At 38.4% G+C, this 26,725-nt stretch overlaps 1 protein-coding gene and 1 non-coding gene across 2 annotated transcripts in view; one reads left to right on the top strand and one right to left on the bottom strand.

The window, feature by feature from the left end:
* Positions 1-20,091, top strand: part of Pcolce2 (procollagen C-endopeptidase enhancer 2) — a 58,047-nt gene extending 37,956 nt beyond the window's left edge. Inside the window, exons 4-9 of the mRNA XM_026385014.2 lie at positions 1,333-1,457; positions 4,763-4,899; positions 10,410-10,564; positions 14,577-14,660; positions 17,033-17,200; positions 19,512-20,091. Of these exons, the coding sequence (XP_026240799.2) occupies positions 1,333-1,457; positions 4,763-4,899; positions 10,410-10,564; positions 14,577-14,660; positions 17,033-17,200; positions 19,512-19,642 (800 nt within the window). The 3' untranslated portion in view covers positions 19,643-20,091. The remainder of the gene's footprint in view (positions 1-1,332; positions 1,458-4,762; positions 4,900-10,409; positions 10,565-14,576; positions 14,661-17,032; positions 17,201-19,511) is intronic.
* Positions 20,092-22,732: 2,641 nt separating this feature from the next.
* LOC113180238 (U6 spliceosomal RNA) lies at positions 22,733-22,842 on the bottom strand. The gene has a single exon (XR_003300449.1). It is a non-coding gene; the product is annotated as a U6 spliceosomal RNA (small nuclear RNA).
* Positions 22,843-26,725: the final 3,883 nt, after the last annotated feature.

Raw genomic sequence — 26,725 nt, 5'->3', positions numbered from 1 at the left:
TCCTACATTTCAAAGTATGTGAATTTACCTCCCCAAACTTGTGAAGTGACAGTAATAGAGACAGGGAAGCAGGTGGTGGAGATTGGGTATCAATACAGATGGAACAGTGGAAGAATGACAGTTGTTGAATTTAGGTGACGAATGTGTGGGAGGTCATTACATTAACTATTCATTTTGTATATGCTTAAAATTTCCCAGTAATTAAAAGCCTTAGGAATCATTCCAAACTGAATTTTATAATATGTTTTCTTAAATTTAGATATTTGTTTTAAGAATGCGTATCTGTGTTGTGTCAGGTTGGAGACAGAGCTCGCTGGTAGAGCATGTGCCAAAACATGTGCAAGGACCTAGATTTAATCCTCAATCCCACCAAGAAAAAAAAAAAAAGAATGATTATCTGTGTCAAAAAAATTTTATTAAAGTATGTAAATTCTTTTAGATTCAATTCAGTTTTTAATGTGCTAATTAAATTCAAGTGAAATTAAATTTAAATTTTGTATTGAAATTACTTTCTAAAATTGTTTCTGCCAACCTATCTGTACATGTGCATTACATATATCAAATGTTTGAAATAATGATTGTGAGTAATAATTGTGGTTAGTTCAGGTGGTAGGATTTGGGGTAATTTTTTACTTTCTCTGCATTGCTGAGTGCTTATATTTTTTAATTTTACAAATAAAAACTATTCTTAAAGATTATTAAAGATATATATGTATACACACATATGGCACATATAGTTTTCTAGTAATGATAGTTGTGTATATCAACTAATTAAAATTTTGTCCATGGGCATTTAATAAATAATCAATACCTTGAAGGTTCTTAGAATTCAGGAGAGTTTTTGAGCTAGAAGCTTTCTTTCTTTCTTTTTAATATTTTTAATTGTATATGGACACAATACCTTTATTTTATTTATTTTTTATGTGGTGCTGAGGATCAAATCCATTGCCTCCTGTGTGCTAGGCAAGTGCTCTACCACTGAGCCCCAGAGCTAGAAGCTTTCTGAATGAGTACATATGCCCAAATGTTTTCTCTTCATTCATCCAAAAAATAAAAAAAAAAAGAAAAGAAGCAAATGCTTCCATCCCTTCCCCGTCTCATGCTGATCTGTCAGGTCACAAATCATTCAGCTCGTGTGTCTGTGTGTGCAGCAGATCATCTCTGTAACCTTTTTCTTCAAGAGAAAGTTGTAGAGCTTCTGCCATTGCCTTGGTTACTGTATTGTCACCTGATACCCCACATTCCTCATCTCCTCGTGGCTGTATTGCTGTAATCTACCATAGAATATAAATTTGTGTTTTGCTTTTTTTTCCCCATATTTAATAACTTCAGGAGACCAATACTGTGGAGGACGGCTTGAAAGACCTTCTGGCTCTTTTAAAACCCCTAACTGGCCAGACCGGGATTACCCTGCAGGAGTCACCTGTGTGTGGCACATCATAGCCCCAAAGAACCAGGTGAGGCTCTTTGAAGATGTGAAGAAAGTGTGCATTTTTGAGCTGCCCAGGTGATGTGAGGAGCCCACCCAAGAGCCTCTGATTTGGAGCTAAGGATAAGTACTGTTGGCCCGGTACTTCCTTCTGTGGAGAGGGAGGTTAAAATTCTCCTTTGCACTATTTCACTTGCAAAGTCATGGTTTTAATTTCTGTAGTTATGATTTTCAAAACAGTTTTTAAAATGCAAATGCCGGACCATCCCCACTTGAGGTTGTTTAAACCTGCAGCAGATGTTCTGAGCGTGGTGGTGTGAGCAGCAGGGGCAGCAAGAAGGAGAAAACCCCAGAACATGTGCTCTCGGAGCTATGGTCACTCACACGGCAAACCCTGCTGATGGCCCTCCTACTAAGCAAGCCAGACGGTCTGGTCCGTGAGTGTCACAGAAAGCCAGGCATCTCATCTCTTCACAGAACCATATGCCACCATGGAAGGCTGGTCTGCTTTAAGCTGTTTTGGGTGTTATTTAAAATAAAATGTGTACAAGTTCCGCACAAAAATTGTATTGCTTTAAAACAATCAATAGAGAAGGTATGGTTTTCCAGTAGTTACTAGTTCATGGTAATGTGATTTTTTGCCCTTTTTGGGAACCACTTTCAGATATTAATTGTAGAGTAGAACCTGGCGCAGGAATAGATGAAAATTTGTTTGTAAAATTTTAAAACTAACTTGGTAAAGATTATTATTATTATAAACACTATCATAGGGGTGGGTGGTAGAGCTGGTATTATAGTAGCTCAGTAGTAGAGTGCTTGCCTAGCATGTGCGAGGCACTGAGTTCGATTCTTAGCACCATATATAAATAAATGAATAAAATAAAGGTCTATCAACAACTTAAAAAAAATCAAACACTATTTATAGCCTCTAATCCAGGCACAATGAGCTCAGCATTGTGATTTTTTAAAAAAATAAACAACTTTTCTAAACTGATCTTTCATGTAACTTGTATACATATTATTTGCCATATATTTATTTTTTAAATGTACAACTATTCAGGCCAGTATACCATTGCAAGTCATTGATTTGAGCACACACACAGACACAAATACACACAGAAACACACACATACATGTTTTAATCATAATCCCCAAACTCAGTTTTATTTTTTAGAAGAAAAACACAGTCATTTATTTGATAATGGAAGAGTCTCAAAGTCCATCTGAAATGTTTTACAGTTTAAAATAACATTTAAAATTACATTTCTGAAACATTTAAACCATTATGTAATTCTTGAAATTACATTGGTCACTCTTTTCTCTGTGACATTTGTAAATCTGACCAAATATTTCAACTTAATTAACTTGAAGATTACAATTCAGCATCTCTCTTCCGTGAAGATTTAACGTCTGAGTTTGAGTTTTTTTAATGTGACTTTTGGCTTCAGCCGGTGAGTTTTCTATCATCATTGTAGCATTTGAAACCACTGGCAGCTCTGTCCAAAAGACAAAAAATGTAGTGGGAAAATTAAATCCTAAATAATTTCTATGCTAGTCTGTGGCATTCTTCTATTGCAAAAAAATTCTGCCTCCACCTTTTCTCATTGCTTTCTCCCTTATGTTCTTATTTATTTACTCATTTTAAATCTTCTGTTCATAAGTTTTTATGTGACTAATTTCTAAGTAAAGAAAATTGAGCTAATTTTTAAATAGAAAGCATAGTTGCTGGTGAGAAATCACTTGACCCCTAGGAAATAACATAATACAATTAAAATAAACCATGGATGCTGATTTCTTTATAGGTAGGTAAATTTGCAGGTGCATGGCAATTATATTCCAAGCCAAAATTTACTTTTGTGCTGATTTGTGATGTTGTTATCATCTTCACCCAGATGATAAAAAAGATGAGTCTTCTTTATCAAACAGTCTTCTTTATCAAAAATTAATGCCCATTAATAGGAATTAATTTCCACTGTCTTCCCAGAGGTTGATGGACAGGGTTGCTATCCATCTGCTGCTCAGTAAAAGTGGACACTGCTGTCTGAGGTCCATGGTGTCAGTGAATTCCATGAGATTTCCTGGGATGCACACGTTGGAGATGCTCTTAAAGAATCTGCTTGTCAGGGGAACGATTGATTACCTAATGGAAATTTCCCATCCACTTGAATAATTTAATACTATTCTTGGTGCTAGAGCAAAATAACCAAGAAACATTTTAGAATCCTAATGACTCTGTGCATCGATGCTTTTATGCAACCTCTTCAAAGACACAACTTCGGTAGGCTGCGCTCCGCACACTCACCTTTCCAGAAAGACATTCCGGTTCCCTGAATCTCTGATCCTAAACATTTGACTCCTTTACATGTGAAAGAACATGCGTCTGTCTCCTTCCCTCAAAAGAACAGCTCTATCTGCTCATGCCCCTGCCAACAGACACACCCTGCCATGCTCTGATGCAGGTGACATATACCAGATAATACTTCTGATTTTTGTTGGTTTTCTTTCAGAGAAGAATGAATTCAATTAGAATATAGTCTTTCCACTCTGACACACACCCAATTATCCAGTCTTTATTTTTCTCAGTTTTCTCTCCCCACCCCCAGATTTATTGAGGTATAGTTGATGAATAAAAGATGTGTATATTTACTGTATAAAGCATGATGTTTTGATAAATGTGTGCATTGTGAAATGTTTACCACATGAGGCTAATTAACATACCTTCATCTCACATAGTTATCCTTGCGGGCGTGCGCATGTGTTTGTGGGTATGTGGTGAGAACAGTTAAGATCCACTCTTGAAATTTTCAGATATACCACACGTTTGTTAACTGTAGTTATCGTGCTATAGAATACATCTCCAGAAGCGACTGTAGCTTTGTGTCGTTGGAGTTAATGTGGCAGACTTCTGTAAACAGAGCTCCTGAGACCAGGGTTGATTAGGGTTTGAGATTATCATTTATTATGATTAACAATGAAAGCAAAAAAAAAATGCCATAGTTTTGTTGACTCAATAACAAACATTGGGACAAGAATTATCAGTATTTTTAAAAAATTTTTTTTAGTTGTCAACGGACCTTTATTTTATTTATTTATATGTGATGCTGAGAATCAAACCCAGTGCCTCACACATGCTAAGCAAGTGCTCTACCATTGAGCTAAAACCAACCCCATCCTGATACAAGAATTATTGAAACAGAATCAATGCTTCTTTTTTTTTTTTTTTAAACAAAGAAAAATCATGGTATTCTACAGATCTGGGAAATGGAAAATTTTCACTTGAGGTTATTCAACAGTGCTATTTTTGACACTCCTAATGTTGTGCTTTCTCTAAAGCTTATAGAATTAAAGTTTGAAAAGTTTGATGTGGAGCGAGATAACTATTGCCGATATGATTATGTGGCTGTGTTTAATGGTGGAGAAGTCAATGATGCCAAAAGGATTGGAAAGTATTGTGGCGACAGTCCCCCTGCGTAAGTGGCTCCCATTTGTGTCATTACTATTTTAATAACTCTGAGTTTGTTTTTGTTTGTTTTGTTTTTTTGGTACTGGAGATTGAACCCAGGGTTGCTGAACCACCGAGGCACATTCCCAGCCCTTTTTTTATATTTTGTTAGAGACAGAGTCTTGCTGAGTTGCTAAAAGCCTCACTAAATTGCTGAGACTGGCTTTGAACTTGCAATCCTCCTGCCTCCATCTCCTGAGCCACTGGGATTACGGGTGTGCACCAGTGCACCTGGCCTGAAGTTGTTTTTTTAAATAAATATAAATTTCCTAATCACATTTATTTTCTGAAAGATTTTATGCTGATTTTTCTTGGGTTTCATAATTCTTGGAGTCCCATCTGGCACCACTAAGAGAAAATAGCCACCCCAGGCCTGAGGCCATAGCAGGGAGAGCATGGTGAGGCCTAGATGGTCATGTTAGTGATGCACGAGGGTCAGATGCTGACCCAGACACCTGGGGGTACCAGTGCCCTGCAAAGGTGAGCTCAGGCATCAGGGTGGAATGGGAAATCCTGAGAAGCAGACAATGGCTAAGTATTGGGGATCCAGGCAAGAAGACCTGGAAGTTGATAACAAAAATGGGTGATTATAGTTGATCAGGATCTGTCCTGGACAGTTTGAGGCCTCGTACTTGCCCAAATCAACAAGCTCCGTCCAGTGGACAAATGGAGAACACTGCAACCAACAGTTAGAGAAAATATATTCTTTTCAAGCAAAAATGGATACTAGAGAAAAAGAAATCATAAATACCAAATAATTAAAAAAAGTTGATGAGCAATTAGGTTTTCCTACCCAATTGGTAAAAACCAAGCCCAGATGGCTTTTATCCATGAGTTCTAACACACTTTTGAGAAACAGGAATTTTCAACACTACACAGATTCTTCTAGAGAAAAATAAGCATTGTTCCACAATTGATTTTATAAATTTAGTATAAACTTGACATCAAAGGGTAGGGATAATATAAGAAAAGAATATTAAGAGACCAGTCTCATTTATGAATATGATGAAAAATGAATTCTAAAAGAAAAATATTAGCAAGATAAATACAGCAATGTATGAAAAAATACCCTATGACTAGGAATTCAAGGTTGGTTTGAATCTAGAAAATCTTTTAAATTTATTTATGCATTATCAAATTAAAGTGTGACTTGTGGATTTAATTTTTATTTGCTGGAAACATTTTACTGAAAATACCTTTTCTTAATAGCTTGAATAAAAAATTTGTATTTTAAATAATACTTTAAAAGCAACAAAAATATTAAATACCCAAGAATAAACATTAAAAAAAACTTGCAAAGGCCTTAATAGAGAAAATTACAAATCCTTACTAAGAGATATTCTCAAAGACTGAAATAAATGGAAGCATATACAGTGCTCAGGAATAGAAGAACTCTGTCATTTACAACATATGCCTGGCAGTCTGATTCTTGAACTGACCAAGTGGCAAGAGTGATGCAGTACACAGCATCCAGGGTGTAGGTGGACAAAATTAAGTTCTGAAGGAGAAAAGCCTGTCAAGAGGACTTGCTACAGGCATATCAGAAAGCTGTTGTAATTAAGACAGCACAACTTGAGCGAGATGAGGCAGACTGGCTAAAGAAACAATAAAGGATCTGCAGATCGTGTGCATCACAGAGAACCACAGGCTAGCAGGGGAAGGAGAGCCCCACTAAAAAATAGGAGGAGCCAGGTGGGTGGTGCACACCTGTAATCTCAGCGATTTGGGAGGCCGAGACAGGAGGATTGTGAGTTCAAAGCCAGCAATTTAATGAGGTCTCAAGCAACTCAGGGAGAACCTGTTCTAAATAAAATATGTTTAAATAAAAGGGCCAGGGATGTGACTCAGTGTTAAGCATCCCTGGGTTCAATCCCAGGTACCCCCCCAAAAAAAATAGGGTAGAAATCATTTATTCATGTGAACCATGAAATGAAATTATACTCATATCTATAAAACATAAAAATCAACAACAGGTGAATCAAGAATATAAAAAGAAACAAATGAGAATTTCAGTTAATCAAAATACACTATAAAGGGAGAGAAGAGAAGACACAAATGGACTTAAATTATTTTTTAGGTATTGATGGAACTTTTTATTTTATTTGTTTATATGTGGTGCTGAGAATCGAACGCAGTGCCTCACCCATGCTAGGCAAGTGCTCTACCACTGAGCCACAACCCCAGCCCTGGACTCAAATTTTTGGAACACGCATTTGACAGAGTCCTGGGTTCCAGAACATACCAAAAACATTTTAAAATAAGGAAAACATAACTCAATAGAAAAAGTGGGCAAAAGATATTTGAAAAGGTATTCCCAAGAGAAGAAAGCTGCACAATGAATAAACCTTTGAAGAGTGTAAATTGGCATAATCTCTTTGAAAATCAGCTTGGCGTTATGTGATGAAGTTGAAATTCATCAGATTACCATGTATCTGTGACCTAGCATATGGCAGATACCTGCCCTCCTGGTGTACTAGTTACAGAGAATTTGCCCGTGTGCACCACGAGACATATACAAGGATGTTCTCAGCAATGTTGTTTATAATGTTCCTGGGTGGGGACCGACAGTCCAGTGTTATCAAGAGAAGGTTTAAATTGTGTGTTCTAGGACACAGCATCAAAAGCAGTGCATAAACCTCACAGTACAATGATGAGGTTGGAAAAAAGCCCAGAAAAATAAAACACCACACTCCTTCTTTTATATGAAGTGTTAAAACATGCAGATCTATACAATATACCGTGTAGTGATGCATATGTATGTGATGAAGAGAGGGAAAGAAGGCAGTGATAAACACGAAATTCAGGAGAGTGGCTCTTCCTCGAGGGTGCGTGGGGAGGCCAGGGAGGCCGTCACTGAGCCTCATTCATTCCTGAGGAATGTGACTGGCACAGCCTGCCACCTAACCCTCTGTTCAGAAGACTATTTCCCCATAGTCAGAATACTTCTAGGTAGGGCAGAAAACGAGAAAACTTGTTTCCGGAGCTTTTCTCACATTAAAAATATGACTAGGAGGAGCACTGGCTAGGTGGGCATCACCTTACCATACTTAGGTCTGGCTCAGTGCACTATGGGTGCCATTGAATTAATTCAAAGACATTTATATATATTATACCCTTGCTGTGTGCTGGGTGCCATGTTAGGTACCAGAATACGGAGATGAGGAGCAGGAAGGAACAAAAACAAAGCAGATAGGTAAATCGGCAAGGGAATGTCCTGGGTGGAGTCTTTTGGTCCAGTCTGGGCATGTGACCAGAGGAAGCTCTTTGGAGGAGATAGTGCCTCTTGAAGGAAGAAGGCATTGCGCTCAATCAGAGCAGAGGGGAGGACAGCCTCACTCCAAGCAGAAGGAACTCCGTCAAGAAAGATATGCAGGAGAGATAGACTCTATTTCTGGAAACTAAACCTTGAGTTGGGGCTTGAGGACGAGGCAGAGGGGTGCATTGTTCCTTGTCCCGCAGAGGTGGGAGTGCATTTAGACAGGGTTGACATGCCCAGGAGCTCTAGACTCCCATCCTATACAAGGTGAGAGGAGAGGCTCCTTCGGAGGTTGTTGCTAGGGTCCAGGTGAAGCGGAGGAGGTAGAGATGAAGGGGAGGGATGAATCAAGAAATATTTAGGAGGTAAAGTTAGCAGGAGGTGGTGGTTGGCTGGCTGTAGTGATTGAAGGAGGGAAAGACTGGAATGACAAGCTGGAGACAGCTGACACAGCTGGCCGTATGCCACATGAGACCGGGGAAGAGCTCTGCGAGATCTTGCCTTGCCTTCCTAGTTGTTTGCAACACGAATTAGCAGATGCAACACTTGGCCCTGGGTATATTATGGCACTGTGATTCTGTCACATTTAGACAAAGCTCAGTGGAAAAAAGCTGTCTTTGTTACTGAAAGACTCCTCCTTGAGAAAATTCAATTTCCAATACAATGCCTCCAAGAATATCACAGAAACGCAGCGGATGATGACTGTAATTAAAGCATCTCGAGGAGAAGGCAGACCTGAGTGGGTCTCGAGACTTCCTTTGCTGCTCATAATAAGTGCTTTTGGTAATCCTTTAAACACGATTAACCTGTTCTTAACTTGTAATTGTATGTAGGTGAGAATCGTGTTTAGTGCACTGTTTTTATTTACGTAATGGAATGCAATTTCCAAAAGCAGGTTAGCATATTTCTGTTGAAGGCTTGAATCCCAGAAGCATTATTTAAATTACTTTCGTCACTTTGGGGACTAGAAATATAAATGTAGGCCATGAAATTCAGTTTTATGTTTGTCCCATCCCTTGGCTCAGGTTATTATTCAAGATGGAAAATATTCTGCAGTTTTTCTAACTGGTTGGTTCAAGTTCAGATCTACCCACTCCGAGCAGCTGGGCGGGGAGAGTGGTGTGGGGAGAATTGCTTCATTACTTTTTGCCTAAGAAGTGACTTGACTGATGGCACCTCCAAAAAGAACTTGAGTCAGATCCCTGACTAATTCAATTCAATAATTTGTCCAATCTTTTTCTGCTTCTGGATTCGTTTTTACATACAAGCAACCGAACAGCATTTTCATTCTTATTTAAAAGAACAATAGCAAACCTTAAATGAAACCGCTGTCTTGTATAATATAACGATCCCCTAAGATTTCAGAGAGTATTTGGACTTCAGTTATCATCTGTACCAGGTCTTTAGTACCTACTCGCCAGCAAGCTCCTCCAATTAGAGTTCTGAGTGGTGTGGTTGGTGACTGCCAAAAGAGAGTGATCACTTTCTCTTTTTCCTTAAGAGCATTTCCTAATGGGCATTATAAATAGCAATCTCTCCATTGTGGGCATGCATTAGAACTCCCATTAAAAATGAGACGGAAGTGCCTTTAAACCCTGCATGACTTTCTTTTTTTATCCCAGGGTGAGCAGCCCACTGAGATAATCTCTCTGGCTGTATCTTTATAGAGAGTGGGAATTTGTATATCAGATTTGTCCATCGTATTCTCTGTGGCCAGCATCTGGTTCCTCAAGCTGGCTCAAACCCACAGTGTTCATTCAAAAAACTGCCCTCTTCCAGAGTAGGCCAACCCGGAGGTGGCTGTGAAAACCAAACACGGCATCTGCGTTCACCCTGGTCCCAATGTCTACCACGGTTGCTGTAGATCACTGGATCCTGGGTTCACATCCCGATTCCCACATAATTGCCACTGGACCTTGGGCCAGTCACTTGAACTCTCTGAACTTCAGCTGACTATTCCATAAGAAGGGGATAATAACAGTGGTTGCGGAGATGGGTTGGGAGGCGCACCGTGTTGAGCTGAGCTAACACTGGGGGATGTTGAGCTACTGTGTTAACATTTAGCAAATCGAGACTTGACCTTTTTAATGTCTTAGCTTTTAGGTGTAAATAAATGACCAATGTATTTTTAAAAATCAATGGACAGCTAGAAAATTTTACATTTTCAGAGAGGTACCACTTACACCTTAACATATATATGTAAACATGTTTTCTTCTTCTAGACCAATTGTATCTGAGAAAAATGAACTTCTTATTCAGTTTTTATCAGACTTAAGTTTAACTGCAGATGGATTTATTGGTCACTACAAATTCAGGCCCAAAAAATTACCTACAACGACAGCAGTACCTGTTACCACCACGTTCCCTGTAACTGTAGGTAAGTTTTTCTGTTTGGAAGTTTTGTGCAAAAACCTTAGGAGTATGAAAATGATTTTTTTGAAGTAGAAAAAAATAAGAAAAAGATACCGGAAACTAAAATACTTAACTAAAGTGAAAACTTGTGTAAGAAAATAACACAACACTATTAATAAAAGAGGGATAGGGTAACAAGGCTTACAAACTAACAGCTTTAAAACCTCATCTAAGAAAATGATGAACACTTAATAGTCACTAAGGAAGCGTATTGTATGCCCAACTTCCCTTTTTTGGCACTTACAAAAGTGTGGTTTTTCTTTCTTTTTTTATTCAAAACATTTTAACACATAATTATGCATATTCGTACAGTACAGTGTGATATTTGCTATGTGTATATAATGTGCAATGGTCAATCAGGGTGATCAACACTTCTAGCTCCTTAAACAAATATCATTTCATTGTGTTGGAAAACTTTGAATGCCTCTCTTCTAGTTCCTTATAAAATACATAATAAATTGTTGTGAACTATAATCACCCTACTGTGCTGTAGGATGCTAGAATTTATTCCCATCTCACTGTAATTTGTATCCCTAGCTGACCTTCTTTTCTATCCCCCCTCTCTCCTATCCATGTTGTTTATATATATATATATATATATATATATATATATATATATATATATATATATATATAATTGTGTTATGTTAGGTTAAAGTTCTTTCTATTCCTGCCAGTTTTCTCATCTGCAATATTTTAAAAAAATATTTTTATAGTAGGTGGACACAATACCTTTATTTTAATTTTGTATGGTGCTGAGGATCAAACCCAGTGCCTCACACGTGCTAGGCGAGCGCTGTACCAACTGAGCTATAGCCCCAGCCCAATGTCTGCAAATTTTGATTGGGGATTTTTTGCTTCTAAGAAAAATTTCATATAAGATACATTACTTTTTTTTTCAAATTGAAGTAAATCTATAAAAAATATTTAAAATATTTCAAAAGTTGATTGGGAAAACTGGTCTGGGCCATGGTGGTGTAAGGAATAGAGAGGCAGAGTAGGTCTTTATATTCTATCTGCTCCATCCACTGGGATCTCAGGATTCAGATTAAAAATAGTTAAATCCAGGGCAGAGGAAAAAGGGGAGAAGCCTTAAGATAGGCTGGAATAAGCCAGCTTTGTTGCCCACTGTATTGTGCACTCACCCTGGATAGGGCTGACCTGAGCACAGGCTGGCACCTCCAGGTCTGGTTTTTCTGGGCCACCTTGTGGCCTGAATGTGCATTGCCTCGCGTCTGTAGTTCTTTCTCTAGTTCATCTCAGCAGGCCTGGTGTTCTTACTCTGTCCATTGTTAACTGTCTGGTCACACCCCAGGTGCTGGTGGTTCTCTGGCTTTTATCTCAATCCTAAACTTTCTCTGAAATTTTAAACATGGATTTATAATTATCTCCTAGACATTTTGAGACTGCTGGCCATATAAATGAAAGCACATCAAATTCATTTTCATCACTGTTTTCTGCCTCAAGAAACTTCTTCACCTGTTTCCCCAAACATATGCACATCTCCAGTAGCCACATTGTCCTCCTTTATCTTACTTTCTGACGGTGACCCTGCCTGCCCACAGGCCATGTCATTGTGCCATTAAATTTACTTTCCCCAGCTGTGCTATCCTATATGGCAGCCATGACTGAGCACTTGAAATGTGGCTAGTGATAGTAGAAACTAAAGTTTGCATTTGATTTTAATTAATTGAAACTTGAAAGCCTCTCAAGGCTAATGACAACCCATACTGGGCAGCCCAGGAGCCCAAACATTTTTGGTGACGTATATAACCCTTCACTCTTTGCTCCCCTTTAGAGCTTCGTTTTCAGGCCCTGTCACCTCTCTCTCTATGCTCTGAGTGTTTTGGTTTTAATCCAAGTGTGGGGGAAAACTATGGGTAGGTTTAGGCCAAGTTCAAGATTAGATTTGCATGTTATGAAGATCACTCTGGCCACTGAGAGGTGAATGGATTGTAGGAATTTAAAAAATGAGTAGGGCGGGCGCACTGTCGCACACCTGTAAACCCAGCAGTTCCATAAACTGAGGCAGGAGGATTGCGAGTTCAAAGCCAGCCTCAGCAAACAGCGAGGTGCTAAGCAACTCAGGGAGACCCTGTCTCTAAATAAAATACAAAAAGGGCTGGGGATGGGGCTCATTGGTTGAGCCCCTGAGTTCAATCCCCAGTACCCCCCCTCCCTCCAAGGGGAAAAAAAAAAGGATGAGCAGGTTCTGGTTGTCCAGGTGAACTGTGCTATGACAAAAACAAATAGTCAAGAGATGAATGGGAGACGGTGACAGGTCATGGTGGCAGGAGGTGTCAAAATGCCACCCGAGCTTCTGGTTTGTACAGATAGGGCATAATGCTATTATTCACTGAGGCAGAGAATGGGGTTTGGAGGGGGATAGATCAACAAATTAAGCTGTGCTCTGGTTGGGTTTGAAGTGTCCGTGAGACATTCAGGTGAAGATGACATGCACTCAGACTTATGGACCTGTAGACGAGGAGAACTTGAAGGGGAAGAGGCTGTACTGGATGGTAGGATACCTAAATTTGAGACATTGGCAATGAGTAATTTTAGCACAAAGACTTGTGCATCTGGGACTGAATGAGATAGAGATGGAGCGGGGGAAGGTGCTTGTTGAGGATGAGGACAGGGGACTGAGGGATCATCTGTAGGGAGGGTGAACCCACCAGGAGGGTTGTAGGAAGGGACACATGGAGAGAAGGCTAAAAACCGGGGCCCTGTGAGAGGACGGTGGTAGATGACAGTAAGATGAGGTGGGGAGGGGTGACAGCCTGTGACTTAAAGGCCAGAGAAGCTGGGATCCACCAAAGGGTGACAAGGAGCAGTTCAGGAGACCCACCCAGCTCCCAGGTGTCCTGAGGCTAAGGAGCCTGTTTCCCATGGATGTTCTCTTTCCCTGGTAATGCTAATTATTAGTGGGAGTACAAATAAAGAGTGAATAAATAATAAACTCACAGAGGAGTCAGAAGAACATATTAGAAGGCCAACATTACATTTGTGGATGTTTACCCAACAAGCACAGTTCTGTTGTTTTTTGCAATTCTGTTTTCTTCATAGCATCTTGTCACACATAAAAACCATCATCAGCAGACATTTTAAAAACATTTAAAAGATGAAAATGGGGATTACATACTTGCATTTGGTCAACCCAGGGTTTCTCAACCTTGTCACTATTTACATTTACATTCTGGACCAGATAATTACTTGTGTGTGGGGTCCCAGTCATTGGAGGGTGTTTAGCAGCATCCCTGACACCTACTCACTAGATGCCATTAGCACCCCCGAGTCATAACAACCAGAATGTCTCTAGATATTGACATATGATACCTATAGGGCAAAATTACCTCCAGAGGAGAGCCACTGTATTTATCTATTTAGTTTTATTTTTAAATTTGTCTACTTCTCAGTTTTTAAAATCTTAATAGTCAATGCCAGGCTCAAAATAAATATTTAATGAGTCGTCGCATCTTATTACGGATGTAACACTTTACACATGAGCAGCATTTCCAAAACCCTGTACCACTCACATTTAGGCAATTGCATTTGAAGTGCACCAAGAAAGCTCCTTCCCTTCTCAGGGGAACACCATAGGATTCCTTTTGTGAAGTGAAGGATTAAGCTGTATTTTATGAGTTCAGATTTGTTTGCCAGGTTTTTTCTAAGCAGGGCACACACAGAGTGTATCTATTTTGGGTTGTAGTGTTAGATTTATATCAAGGGAGAAGAGAACAGAGCTAAATTTGGATTATCTTTGATCTCAGGTTTAAAATTCAGTACAGGGTATTGAGTTGCCCTGAGGAAATTAGAGTAGCATGAAGAATTTCTTCTGCATGGTTTATAATTATTTCATTGCAATGGTAGATTGGTGGCTCAGGGAAAGCAGTGGTAGTCTTAAAAGGGGATTCAGATATAAAACTCCAACTTGAGTTCATTTTCCTGAGTCTTATGTCTTTCTTCTTTGAATTAAGGTTTAAAACCCACTGTGGCCCTGTGTCAACAGAAGTGTAAACGGACGGGGACTCTGGAGAGCAATTATTGTTCAAGCAACTTTGGTAAGAAATTAAAAAAACAAAAATAAAAAACCCCACCTTTTCCCTTTAATCAGAAACTGGAGACTCCCTGCTTACCCTTAAAGGAATTCCCACAAGGCCACGGACATTGTTCGTCTACCCAAGAAAATGATTTCCTGTATGCAAGCATGTGTTGACTTGTGTTACTCAAATTGTTAGATTTTACAGCTGAGAAAAATAAGCATTCAGAAAATGTGCTTTTTCTACAGAAGTGTGATAACTGGACTCTTGGTTCATTTCATTGCTATTCTCTGTATTCCGGCTGAGTATTCCTGAAAAGACCAGTGTACTTTTCTTCCTTCACATACTTTGCATGATCCAGGTTTTTTTTTTTTTCCACACATCTGGAATTCAAGTTAAGTGCATCAGAAACACAGCTAAGCTGACATTCATCAGCTGGCCTCTCTCAGAAGAAATTCAAGTATTTCCTCTGTAGTGTACTTCCAAAGTACTAAATTATGATGTGGAAATCTGAAGTCCATTTGGAAATTCTTATAGAACCTGAGGAGATAGTATTTAATGACTTGGAATTTCTTAAGAGTTTTTTTTTTTCCAATTAAAAAACAGTACCATCTGTGAAAACTACTTAAAAGCAGTAGATACTAAATTTGGTTATTTAAAAAAGCAGCTTAAACGAAACATTTAGGAAGTTTTATCAAGAAAAGAAAGTTGCTACAGCCCCAATAGGTTACCCAAAATAAAGGGTCTCCCCAGACTTTACTTGCCTTTGTTGGTGCCTTAAAGTGGTAACTGTATGTAGCCCAAGTGACCTTTATGGTAAAGAAGGTATAAAGACATTGAAGAGGGACTCAGTCGTAGAGTGCTCGCTTTGCATGCATGAAGCACTGGGTTTGACCCTCAGCACTGCATAAATGTAAAATAGAGATATTGTGTTCACCTGAACTAAAAATAAATATTTTTTAAAAAAAGAACATTGAAGTGCCTGGGGCCCTAAATCTGATTGCAGTTTGCCTACTGAAATTCAAATAACTGACATTAAAATGAAAACAAGTAGCCGCAGGTGTCATTTCTATCACATCTAGGCTAGTCACCTGTAGAGGTGGTTCAGGAAATTGTCCTCCCTGTGCCTTGGAAACCACCTGATCACATTTGGTTACAGATTGCCATTTTGCAGTGACCACTCATCACCAGGAATAAGGAAGGCATGATAAGAATCCCGGTTGTGGTGCTTGGTGCACTGCATAAGCATCAAGGAGTGCTCACTTTTTCCCCAAGGGGTCAAGCTTAACTTATGCCATTGATTGTGATCATATGGCACCGTTACCAAATACTATGACCAGTGGTCCAGGTGTTCTCAGCCAGAGCTGGTAACATTCCCTGGGGCAGTTGTTAGTTGTCACAAGAGCTGGGGAGTGCTACTGTTTTGTTTTGTTTTTTCTCTGGGCAGTGGACAGCTGGTAAAAATATCACTCGCTACAAGCCCTACACCTCAAGGAATTGTCCCCTTAACTCCTAAAATGCCAACTGCATCCCTCAAGAAAGACAGCATCTTTGTATGGCTCATAAGAGAGACTTTCCACTTGAATCACAATGGAAAAATGGAGTTCTACGTAATGAAAAGCAACTGACTTCTGCTAGATTTTTGTTGTTGTTGTTTTGACTTTATTTTTGTTTTGTTTTTCTAGAATATATTTATTTTTTAGTTGTAATTGTACCTTTATTTTATTTATTTTTATGTGGTGCTGAGGATTGAACCCAGGGCCTCAAACTTGCTAGGCGAGCGCTCTACCACTGTGCCACAACCCCAGCCCCTTGTTTCATTTTTAAAGCAAGAAAAAGTTTTTTAAGTTATCCTTCAGTTCTATACTTTGACCATTAACTGAGATAAAGAGGGTGAATAAGAAAGAAAATATGAAAGACCCACATAAAGACAGATTTACTGATTAGTTTGAGGACAGAGGACAGTTGTGGGGAGGCATGGTAGACGTCACCCACAGACACTTCCTACCCCAACCTCCTAGTATGGTATCCTCTAAACAGTCAGGGTCTTGTTGAACATTCACAGGCAGAAGCTGTGAGCCTGTCCTTTATTTGAAAATTGATCTACATGTTGGAAGGAATATTTTAAACAGTCCCCATCTCATCAATAGACTGCTGTGTGGCAAGTGTTTGGATTTCTCTCCTAGCTGCCAACACCTAACAACCAGGGTAGCATTACGTGACCCTTTTTTACCACCTAAACTTTGGTGGCAAATACACAGAATCCAGTTTGAGAGTTCAGCGAGGGCCCATTCTTTTAACATTAAAATGTCACATTTCTGAACCTTAGAAGAATGCAAAACTACTTTCAGTTCTGCTTGCTTTTGCCTTTAGTGTCGTGTTTCCTTCTGCAGTATTAGCCGGCACCGTCATCACCACCGTCACTCGAGGTGGGAGTTTGCACGCCACAGTGTCAATCATCAACATCTACAAAGAGGGAAGTCTGGCAATCCAGCAGGCCGGCAAGAACATGAGCGCCAAGGTCATCGTGGTCTGCAAGCAGTGCCCGCTGCTCAGAAGAGGTGAGGAGCGAGAGAAGCGCTAGGCTTCCATCCAGGGCGCTCAGAGGCAGAGAAGGAAAGGAGAGAGCCTCTCTGAGCAAGTCATGGATCTTTCCAGGCCTGGCTGGTGGAGGGAAGTAAAATCAGGGCTAATATATGCCCACATCTGGTAGAAAAGGAAGCCTATGGGGTCAGGCAGAATTGGACTATAATCCTAGTCCTTACAACTTGGGGAAGAAGAATAGGTGATGGAAATAAGGAGTGAATCCCAGAAGCATCTGAATTTGATTGAACAAAGAACAGGTATGAAGGCAGTAGTTCAGGAGAGAGAGAGATTAATTTAGACTTTTGCACTTCAGGTGCCAATACTACATTAAGAGGGAAAAGTCTAGCTAGCCATAGGAAATGCAGAATTGAACTTCAGAAGAGACAAGTATATTTGGGCTAGAATTAAAGATCTGGGAATCATTTGCATAGATAGGACCATTAAATGCACAGAGAGGAATGAATTTGTTGAGAGAGATTATGGAAAAGGAAAAGTTACACCAGAGGCAGAGGCACATGACTTTAAAGACTTTAAACCAACTTAAATACTAGTTCTTTAATTTATAAATAATATGTTTCACAGTTTAGAATTTTTAAAAAATAAATAGGGGTATAAGATAAAAAGTGAGACCCCTCCCTTTTCCTCACAGAAAGCTTTATCCATATAAAGCATGGGTCCCCATGCTTAGATGAATGACATCCTATGTACATTTTCTACTGCAACTTTTCCCCACAGAAAGTGAATGGCCTTAGTCTAGACCTGTATTAGCCAGCCACACCAATGTATAAAAAAAATAGTATAACAAATAGTACTTCCTTAAGTACTTTTTAATATCTATTTTTTTGCAAGGGACTATATCAGTGCAAGCATGTAAACCATCTACTCTCAAGAAACTTCCATAGTATCTTTGCATAACTGTGCAGAGAGCTCTTTCCTTGGAGCGGTGATAATGTCTGGTATGTACTGTGACATACAGTGATTTCTGAGTCCAATCCTAGCTAAGTCCTTTCCTCAGTCTTGTCACATACTTTTACCACAATTAAACCACCCCTCAGTGCTGTGCCCCCCCCCCCCACAATATTCACTTCTGGTAAGCCTCATTCTGTGTTCAGATTGTTCAGAAGAGGCAGGAGGCTGGCAGCCCCGTGTTGAGTTGACATCTGCAGAAAAAACAGCAAAGGCTCTGTAAAGAATATTTCTTGCCAGAACTGCCTAAGGCACAAGTAATGTGCAGATAATGCACAATAGCTTCTTTATGGTCTCCTAATGCTGCTGGCAGTCTAGCCTTGAGGTGGCATCCACCTGCCCAGCCTACCAAGTTATATATTTCTCTTTTTTCTTTCTTTTTCTTTCTTTCTCTCTTTTTCTTTCTTTTCTTTCTTTCTTTCTTTCTTTTTTTTTTTTTTTTTGTATCAGGAATTGAACTCAGGGGCACTGGACCACTGAGCCACATCCCCAGCCCCATTTTGTATTTTATTTAAAGACAGAGTCTCACTGAGTTGCATAGCATCTCACTGAGGCTGGCTTTGACTTGGAAATCCTCCTCCTCACCCTTATATTTCTCTTTTGATATATAGGGGACAAGAGTGGAATAAAAGAAGGAGGGAGTCGGCCCCTCCTGATGACACTTTTCCATAGCACTATAAGTCGTTAGAGTTCAGCTGAAACACCTCAGCTGAGCCCCCAGTCTCAACTTAACTGAGCCAAACTCATCAATGTATTAAAAAATAGGATCACAAATAATAGCACTTTTTAGTACCTATTTTTTTGCAAGGCACTGTCTGAATGCAAGAAGCGTGTGAATCATCTGTGCCCTCAAGAAGTTGACATGGCAGATTCATGTTTGACCCCAACAGAAGAGAGTGGATCACTAGTTGCCAGTTGCCAGAGAAATCCAGACAGACACATTATGGGACTATGAGAGGTCACCTGAAGAAGACCCATCAAGAAACATTTGAGGCCCCTTGAGAAAGAGGAAGCTTTCATGTTAATAGTCTATCATTCATAGTGAGTATCAGGGAACTAACCAGACCTGCAGCACCACAGGGTGGAAGGTGACTGGGTCTCACTGTTTCATACAGGGTCCTTGTGTTAGCAGAGCTGGAAGATATTACTATTGAATCTAGACTTTTGCTAATGAGAGTATTAAGCCAGATTTTATCCTAGAAGGTAATAAAGGTGTATCATGTACAGGAAAGAACGTTATCCAGAGGTAAGTTTTAGTCTAAATTTAGACTAAGAACACAGATAAGGAAAACTATTTATTTGTATATTTTTTTCTTTTAGGTCTAAATTACATTATTATGGGCCAAGTGGGTGAAGATGGGCGAGGCAAAATCATGCCAAACAGCTTTATCATGATGTTCAAGACCAAGAATCAGAAGCTTCTGAATGCCTTAAAAAACAAGCAATGTTAACAGTGAACTGCATCTACTTAAACTGCACTCTGTCGTTGCCTTTGAAAGATCTGTTTTCCCTAAGTAGCAAACACACACACACACACACACACACACACACACACAGCCATACATTTAATCGAGCATTCTGAAAGATTGGACTGACTCTTCACATGACGTAGGTGTGAGGCCTCCGAAGCTGCTGCTGGGAGTTCAGAGGCTGCACTAGGAAGCAGAGATCTGAGAACCTGCCAACTTGGTTCGGTGACAGGAAGCTATGGGCATCAAGCATTGACAGCTTGGAGCAGTTTGTTTATGCATCTCTGTAAAAGGATATTTGAGAATTGAGTTGTGTGAGGATACAAAAAAGATTTTATAAGTGCAATATTTATAGTGATATTTGTTTTTTATCTTCAAGCATTTGCTGAAGTGTTACATTCTTCTCTTGCATTTTTTAAATCAAAGCTTAATAAAACATGTAAAAATGATTACACAGCAGCCATTAAAGTTGTTCTTAAAAAAGTGGGACACCATTAAAAATATACTCTCTTCTAGCAGTAAGAATATTATTTACATATAAGGTTGTCTTTGTATCATTTTGTTAAAATATTTAAGCATTCCGAAAATTTCAGGGACTCGATGGACAATTAATGTCGGTAGACTCTAATTTCTCTCTGCAGAAGCAGAAAATATTAGATAGAGCTAGAATGGTGTCCCTCAGAGCTAGTCCACACTCTTTCATCCTGTAATTGAAACAGAAGCTCAGGTGAAGCTTGTGACTTGCCCAGAGGGTACATCTCTTGAGAGACACCGAAATCATCTTGGAGTCTGAATTTCAGACCCCGTGCCCTCACTGTCACTGGAAGAGGCCCTCCCTACCCAGCAGAAAGCCCCTGTACCCTGATTTGAAGAATTAGGTAAAAAATTCTAGTACTTAGGCTAGTATTTGCTAGCATAAATAATTGGCCTTTTACAGAGCTTGAACTTAGAAATAAACCTGATGCTCCTTACCTGTTCATCCCAGTTAGCTGGATCAGGCTGTATCAGCTAAGATACATTCCGCCATCACTTTTTAAAAATTTGTTCTTAATTGTTGATGGATGTTTATTTTATTTATTTATATGTGGTGCTGAGAATTGAACCCAGTGCCTCTCACATGCTAGCCAAGCGCTCTACCACTGAGCCACAACCCAGCCTCTGCTATTGCTTTTTAATAAAAATCTATTTTCACTCAGCAGGGGAGAACTGGGAAGGGCCTCCCATAAATCACACAGATGCTTAAAGTGTACCTATACCTGTAGTGGGTGTGACAACCAGCCTTCCAGGAAGGGTGCTGGTCAGGGTATGGAGGTGGGGACAGTCATGTCTTATCCAAGAGAGTAGAAAGCATTAGGCATGAACAAAGACTTGGGTCACAAAGTCTCCCATGGTAGAAACAAAGTTTTAGAAATAAGGAAAAATATTATTTTGGGTGTAAAACAATTCCCAGCCCTGGGGGTAATGGACATTTAAATGATAGCAAAATATAAGTTAAAAAGAAGAATCCCTGTTTTAGCAGAGGAGTGAGCAGAAGTACAACTATGAACTGGCTGGCAGGGTTGGAAATCATTCCTAAGCTCTCACACTGAGGTGCCCATCTATTCCTGACTCACCAGCCAAGGAAGTGGATGAACTAGAGGACCCAGCAGACTGCTGAGCGGTTGCTTTATTGGTGAGGGCCACCTTCTAGAAAGGCACCTCATCCAGCCAGGATGTAACATGAACTCCAATGGATTCCAGCCTTCCTTTTGAGAATACCTGTTAGTTCCTTTCAGAATACTTGCTAGAGGACTTTGGAGTAATTAAGATTCTGTATTCTCTTCCATCTTCACAGGATCTTTGCACTGATGCATCACAGGCAGCATGTTTAGAAGGATCTGCTTCCTACATCACCAGTGAGACTGCCTTAGGTTTCTGATTGGGACTGGAGGTGTAAGTAGGGTAAAAACTTAGAAAAGTCATCCAAACTTCATTCCCTTGACATCTTTGACACAGACTTAGAACTGCTTAGGGAGTCGTGACGAATAGTATGGCCCTGGTATTATTATGTTAGCTTTTTATCTCTGTGACCAAAATACCTGACAAGAACAACTTAGAGGAGGAAAAGTTTATTTTGGCTCCCAGTTTCAGAGGGTTAGTCCGTGGTCTGCTGAGTCCATTGCTCTGGGCCTGAGGTGAGGTAGAACATCATGGCAGGAGGGCATGGTGGAGGAAACCTGCTCAGCTCATGGCAGACAGAAGACAGGGTGAGCAAGGAGCCAGGGATAAAATATGAATTCCCAAGAACATGCCTCCAGTGACAGACCTTCTCCAGCCACACCTGTCCATGGTTAGCATCCAGTATAGTAGTCCTTTTGTTAATCCATCAGACGAATTAACCTGATTATGTTACAGTTCTCATATCCAATCATTTCACCTCTGAACAATGTCTCTCACCCTTATAGACAAACCTTGACACTTGTCTTTTGATGCAATTACTCAAAACAGATCATCAAGCTGAATAGTCAAGTTGTTTTCTGATCCAACATCCATTCCATAACTTTTGTTATGAAATCATTTATTTTGTTTGCACTTCAATTTCCTTAGTTTTAAATTGAGGAAATGAAACTGGTATGAATGTGAAATGATAAATTCTGGTATTTTCTTTAAGGAATTCATTTTAATTTTTTATTTGTGTGTTATAATTACACATAATAGTGGGATCCATTGTGATATATCTGTATATGCACATACCATAATTGGTCAATATAATTCCTCAAGCATCTCCCCTTTCCCTCTCATCTTTCTCCCCAGTCTTCTTCCTCTTCTGGTCTCCCTTATTTTTTTAATATTTATTTTTTAGTTGTAGTTGGAAACAATATATTTTATTTATTTTTATGTGGTGCTGAGGATCGAACCCAGGGCCTTGCATATGCTAGGCAAGTGTTCTACTGCTAAGCCACAATCCCAGCCCCTCCCTTCTATTTTTATGAGATCCTTTTTCTCTCTAGTTTCCACATATGGGAGAAAACATATGACTTTTGACTTTCTAAATCTGGCTTATTTCACTTAACATTTATGTTCTCCAATTCCAAAAACATGGGTCATTTCACAAATTTGCATATCAACCTTGCACAGGAGCCATGCTAATCTTCTCTGTATTGTTCCAATTTTAGTATATTTATATAAATAACTACATATAAAGAATGAATAGGTGACCATACTGATTTTATCACAAAACATTTCAGATTTATAAATAATACTAATGTGTTTTAAGAGGGTCTTGATAGCTCCATTTTCATCCTTTCGCATCAATTTGATTCCTAATATAAGGACCAGCAAATTCCCCAAGTCTTTCAACATTAGTTGAAAAGTTTACCTTTTCCCTCCTTCATGTAGGGCAGTGCTACCAATATCCAGTGAGACTTTCTGGACTACTGAAATGATGTAAACTAATGATAAAACTCTTTTTTAAAGAAACATCTAAGTAAAACTTATTAATCAGAAAGCTCTCATGTGACTTAAGTAACATTAATTAGAAACTACTTTTGCTTGAATTCATGGGTTTATTTATGCAAGTGCAAAAAAAATCTGTGATAAAATAAATCAGATTAGCAAACATTAAAATTTATTTTGCCTAAGTGTTCTAAATCCCTTATTTAGAGAGAGAAGGAGAAAATATTAATTTAGAACTTTGATAACTTAAATATTTACATTAACATATTTAGGATAATCAGAAAAGATTATAGAGTATTGAATTTTAAAACTAGTAGAAGGAAAAAAAAGAAAACCTTAATGAAAGTGAAATAAGGAAAACTGCAAGAAAACATGATGGTAGCAATACAAATGTATCAGTAATTTTAATAAAAATAGTTAAACACAAAAGTAAAAAGTCAAAGGCAGACTAGATTAGGGAGGGAAAAGTCCAACAATAATCTATTTGAAGGAGACTTCTAAAACAAAAACTGAGAAGAAAAGGATAGAAAAAAACTTTATGAGGAAAACATTAATACTAGAAAACAATAGATTCAAAGGCATTATTAAAAACGGTTATAAAGAGACACAACAATTCTAAACCTGTATGCAGCTCATAACATCCTTTAAAACATCTGATATTATATAAATGGAAAATATCAACTTCATCAGCATAGTGGAGGATTTTAACATTTCTCTCAGTAATTGACAGGTTTAAAAGAAAAACAGTAAGGATATAGAAGTTTGGTTTGGAGCCAGAGTTATGCAAAAAGTTATGCATAAAATGACAGATTTACTTAGCAAACATAAAGAATAATACCAAAAGCACATTACACTTCAGAACATATGGAACAATTTCAAAACTTGCCCATCTGCTGTATCATGAAACAAATCCCAACAAATTTCAAAGGTCTAGTATCATGAAGATACCTTTCAACAACAATAATAACAGAAAACCCAAGAAAAACACTTTACTAGACATTCATAAATGTGCTTTTATTTTTTTAAATATTTTTATTAGTTATTGATGGACCTTTATTTATTTAATTGCTTATATGTGGCGCTGAGAATTGAACTCAGTGCCTCATGCGTGCTAGGCAAGTGCTCCACCAATGAGCCGCAACTCCAGCCCATAAATGTGTTTTTACATAACCCATGTGAAAAAGAAAACAAAATGTAAAATAAATTACTAAAGACTGAACAGTAACAGAAATACTGCATTATAAAAATGTGTGGAATGCAGCTGAAAGAGCCCTTTAAATTTATCAGGAAGTTAGTAAATGAACAACAGGATAAAATTATTTTTCTATTGTAGTGTTGGGGATTGAACCCAGGTAGGCAAACACCCTTCCATTGAGCTAAACCCAGCCTACAATGAACCTATAAACAGTAGAGAGAAATAAACATAGATCATAGACTAGTATTATTATTCAGTGGAGTGTCTGGAAACCTTCTGTTTGCTCCTCTGTAAAATAAGAAAGATGAATTGGATCTTTCTGAGATCCCTTAGGGTCTCAACATACATCCATGTCCTTTGTATCCCAGATTATACAGGTTAAAAAGTAGTATAGAAATAAAACTAACTAGTGGGCTGGGGATATAGCTCAGTTGGTAAAGTGCTTGCCTAGCATGCCCAAGTCCCTGGGTTCATTAAAATTAACCATTCTCTCCATTTTGAGCACTTTGGTCCCTCCTTAGACTGGCTCATTATTTTCTGAGGCTAACTCCTCCTTTCCTGTTTATTTACTACCTCACTGTTCATCTTCTCTGGCTCACCCATCTTGGTGGTCTGTTTGTTTTTTGTAGATGGACACAATACCTTTGTTACTTATTTATTTAGTGACTTAGTTATTTATTTTAATTGGTGCTGAGAGTGAAATCCAGTGCCTCACACTCGATAGGTAAGCACTCTATCACTGAGCCCCAGCCCCAGCCCCATCTTGGTGGTTTCTTGATCCTTGTCATAAAATTAAGTCTTTAATAAACTAGTGTTTTAGAAAAGCAGGGTCTAGACAACTTGTAAGTTGTTCAATTTTCCAACCCAGATGAACTTAAAAATTAATTCAAAATAGCAACGCTTTCAGATACATTTTACCCAACCAAGTAAAATGAGTTCAGGATCTCAAGTCAGTCATTATATAACCTTGAACAAATTATTTAAAATGCCAATTTACCCATCTATTAAATTAGTAGAAGTAGATGATCTAAGTTTTCTTCCAGTCTAATTTGAGGACCATTAGTGCACACAATTTTAAGTATATTACCCCTAGAATATTTACACATATAAATAATACGTACATAAATAATGCCTAAATTTCCTTTCAACCACTCTGTGCCTTCCAACATTAACATGCTACAGAAGCTGAGCATACTGGAGAGAATAAGAGAATGTTCTTTCCATGCTTAGTTTACCTTTACAGCTTTAAGAAGAAAAAAGAAAAATCTGCAATAAAACAAATATTATAGAAAATATGGTGATTTTTTGCAATTTCCACTGAAATATTTAATGGGGAAAATGAGTTTTAAAATATGGAGCTGAATTACCTCCCAGAATTTGTTCAATTTCTGAATGAGTTACGGAGGCAACCTGTGCATATTTCTCAAAATTCTTTTGAAATAGCATTTGAAAGTTTTAATATTTTCCAATGAGAATAATTTTGCCCCAAATTAAAGGATGGATTAAATAAAAAATTTTAATGGAAAAATGGGGAGAGAGAGATATCCAGATTCTTGGTAACCAGATGAAGAAAATTGAGCTTACCTGTAATTTATTTGATTGGCTGGGATGGTTCTTTTTTTAAACATACATTTACCTCCCCCACAAACCTGCTGTTTTACCTCTTGCATTACTGTAATTTAATTGGCATTAGAAATATCTCTCTCTTAAAGATGGTTATTTTTAAAACATGTAACTTAGCACATAAAATATTTCCTAATTTTTGTGTGGTGTATCTGAAGTGTTTATTTCAAAATGCAGGTAGGAGGAGCAGGAGGGGAAAAGACAATATCAGGCTATCAAATGAAAGAGAAATACTTTACGGGAAATTCTTCTAAGTATATCTTCCAGAAATAGTATGTTTATGAAAGGGGTAGTAATGCCTGAAAGCTAACAAATTAACTCACAAAGGAAAAATTCAGAGCAGCCATTATTCCTGACGATATTAATATTTCCTTAGTGTGATTCTGAATAATTAGACCCAGTTGGTTTACTCCCCAGGGCCTAGCACCTCAGCCTATTTGGTAGTTCATAAATATATTTTTTTGAGAAAAATAATTTAAAACAGTCTAAGGAATAAAAAAAGCTTCCTTTATCACTAAGATATTTTATTTATTAGTAATGAGATAAAGGACATTTCCAGTTTTATCATTTTTCTAGAAAGACCAACAATGATCAGTAGTTGGTTATGTGTGTCCCTCAACCAATTAATAATAACCTCTAGTTGCTTCTAGGAATAATGTTAATATGAATGAAATGAAATCTGAAAACATTACCATCTGATCAAACATACTGGTCTTCATTGGGGGTAGCATAGGAGGTAGAATCTCAATCTGTTCTTTCAGTTATTAACATATAATAAGATTGCTGAGAGAAACTATAAAATCTATAAAACA

The sequence above is a fragment of the Urocitellus parryii genome, chromosome 2 (genome assembly GCF_045843805.1).
Source record: "Urocitellus parryii isolate mUroPar1 chromosome 2, mUroPar1.hap1, whole genome shotgun sequence".
NCBI lineage: Eukaryota > Metazoa > Chordata > Mammalia > Rodentia > Sciuridae > Urocitellus > Urocitellus parryii.
Note: the sequence above shows the minus strand (reverse complement) of the source record. Positions and strands in the feature narration are given on the sequence as shown.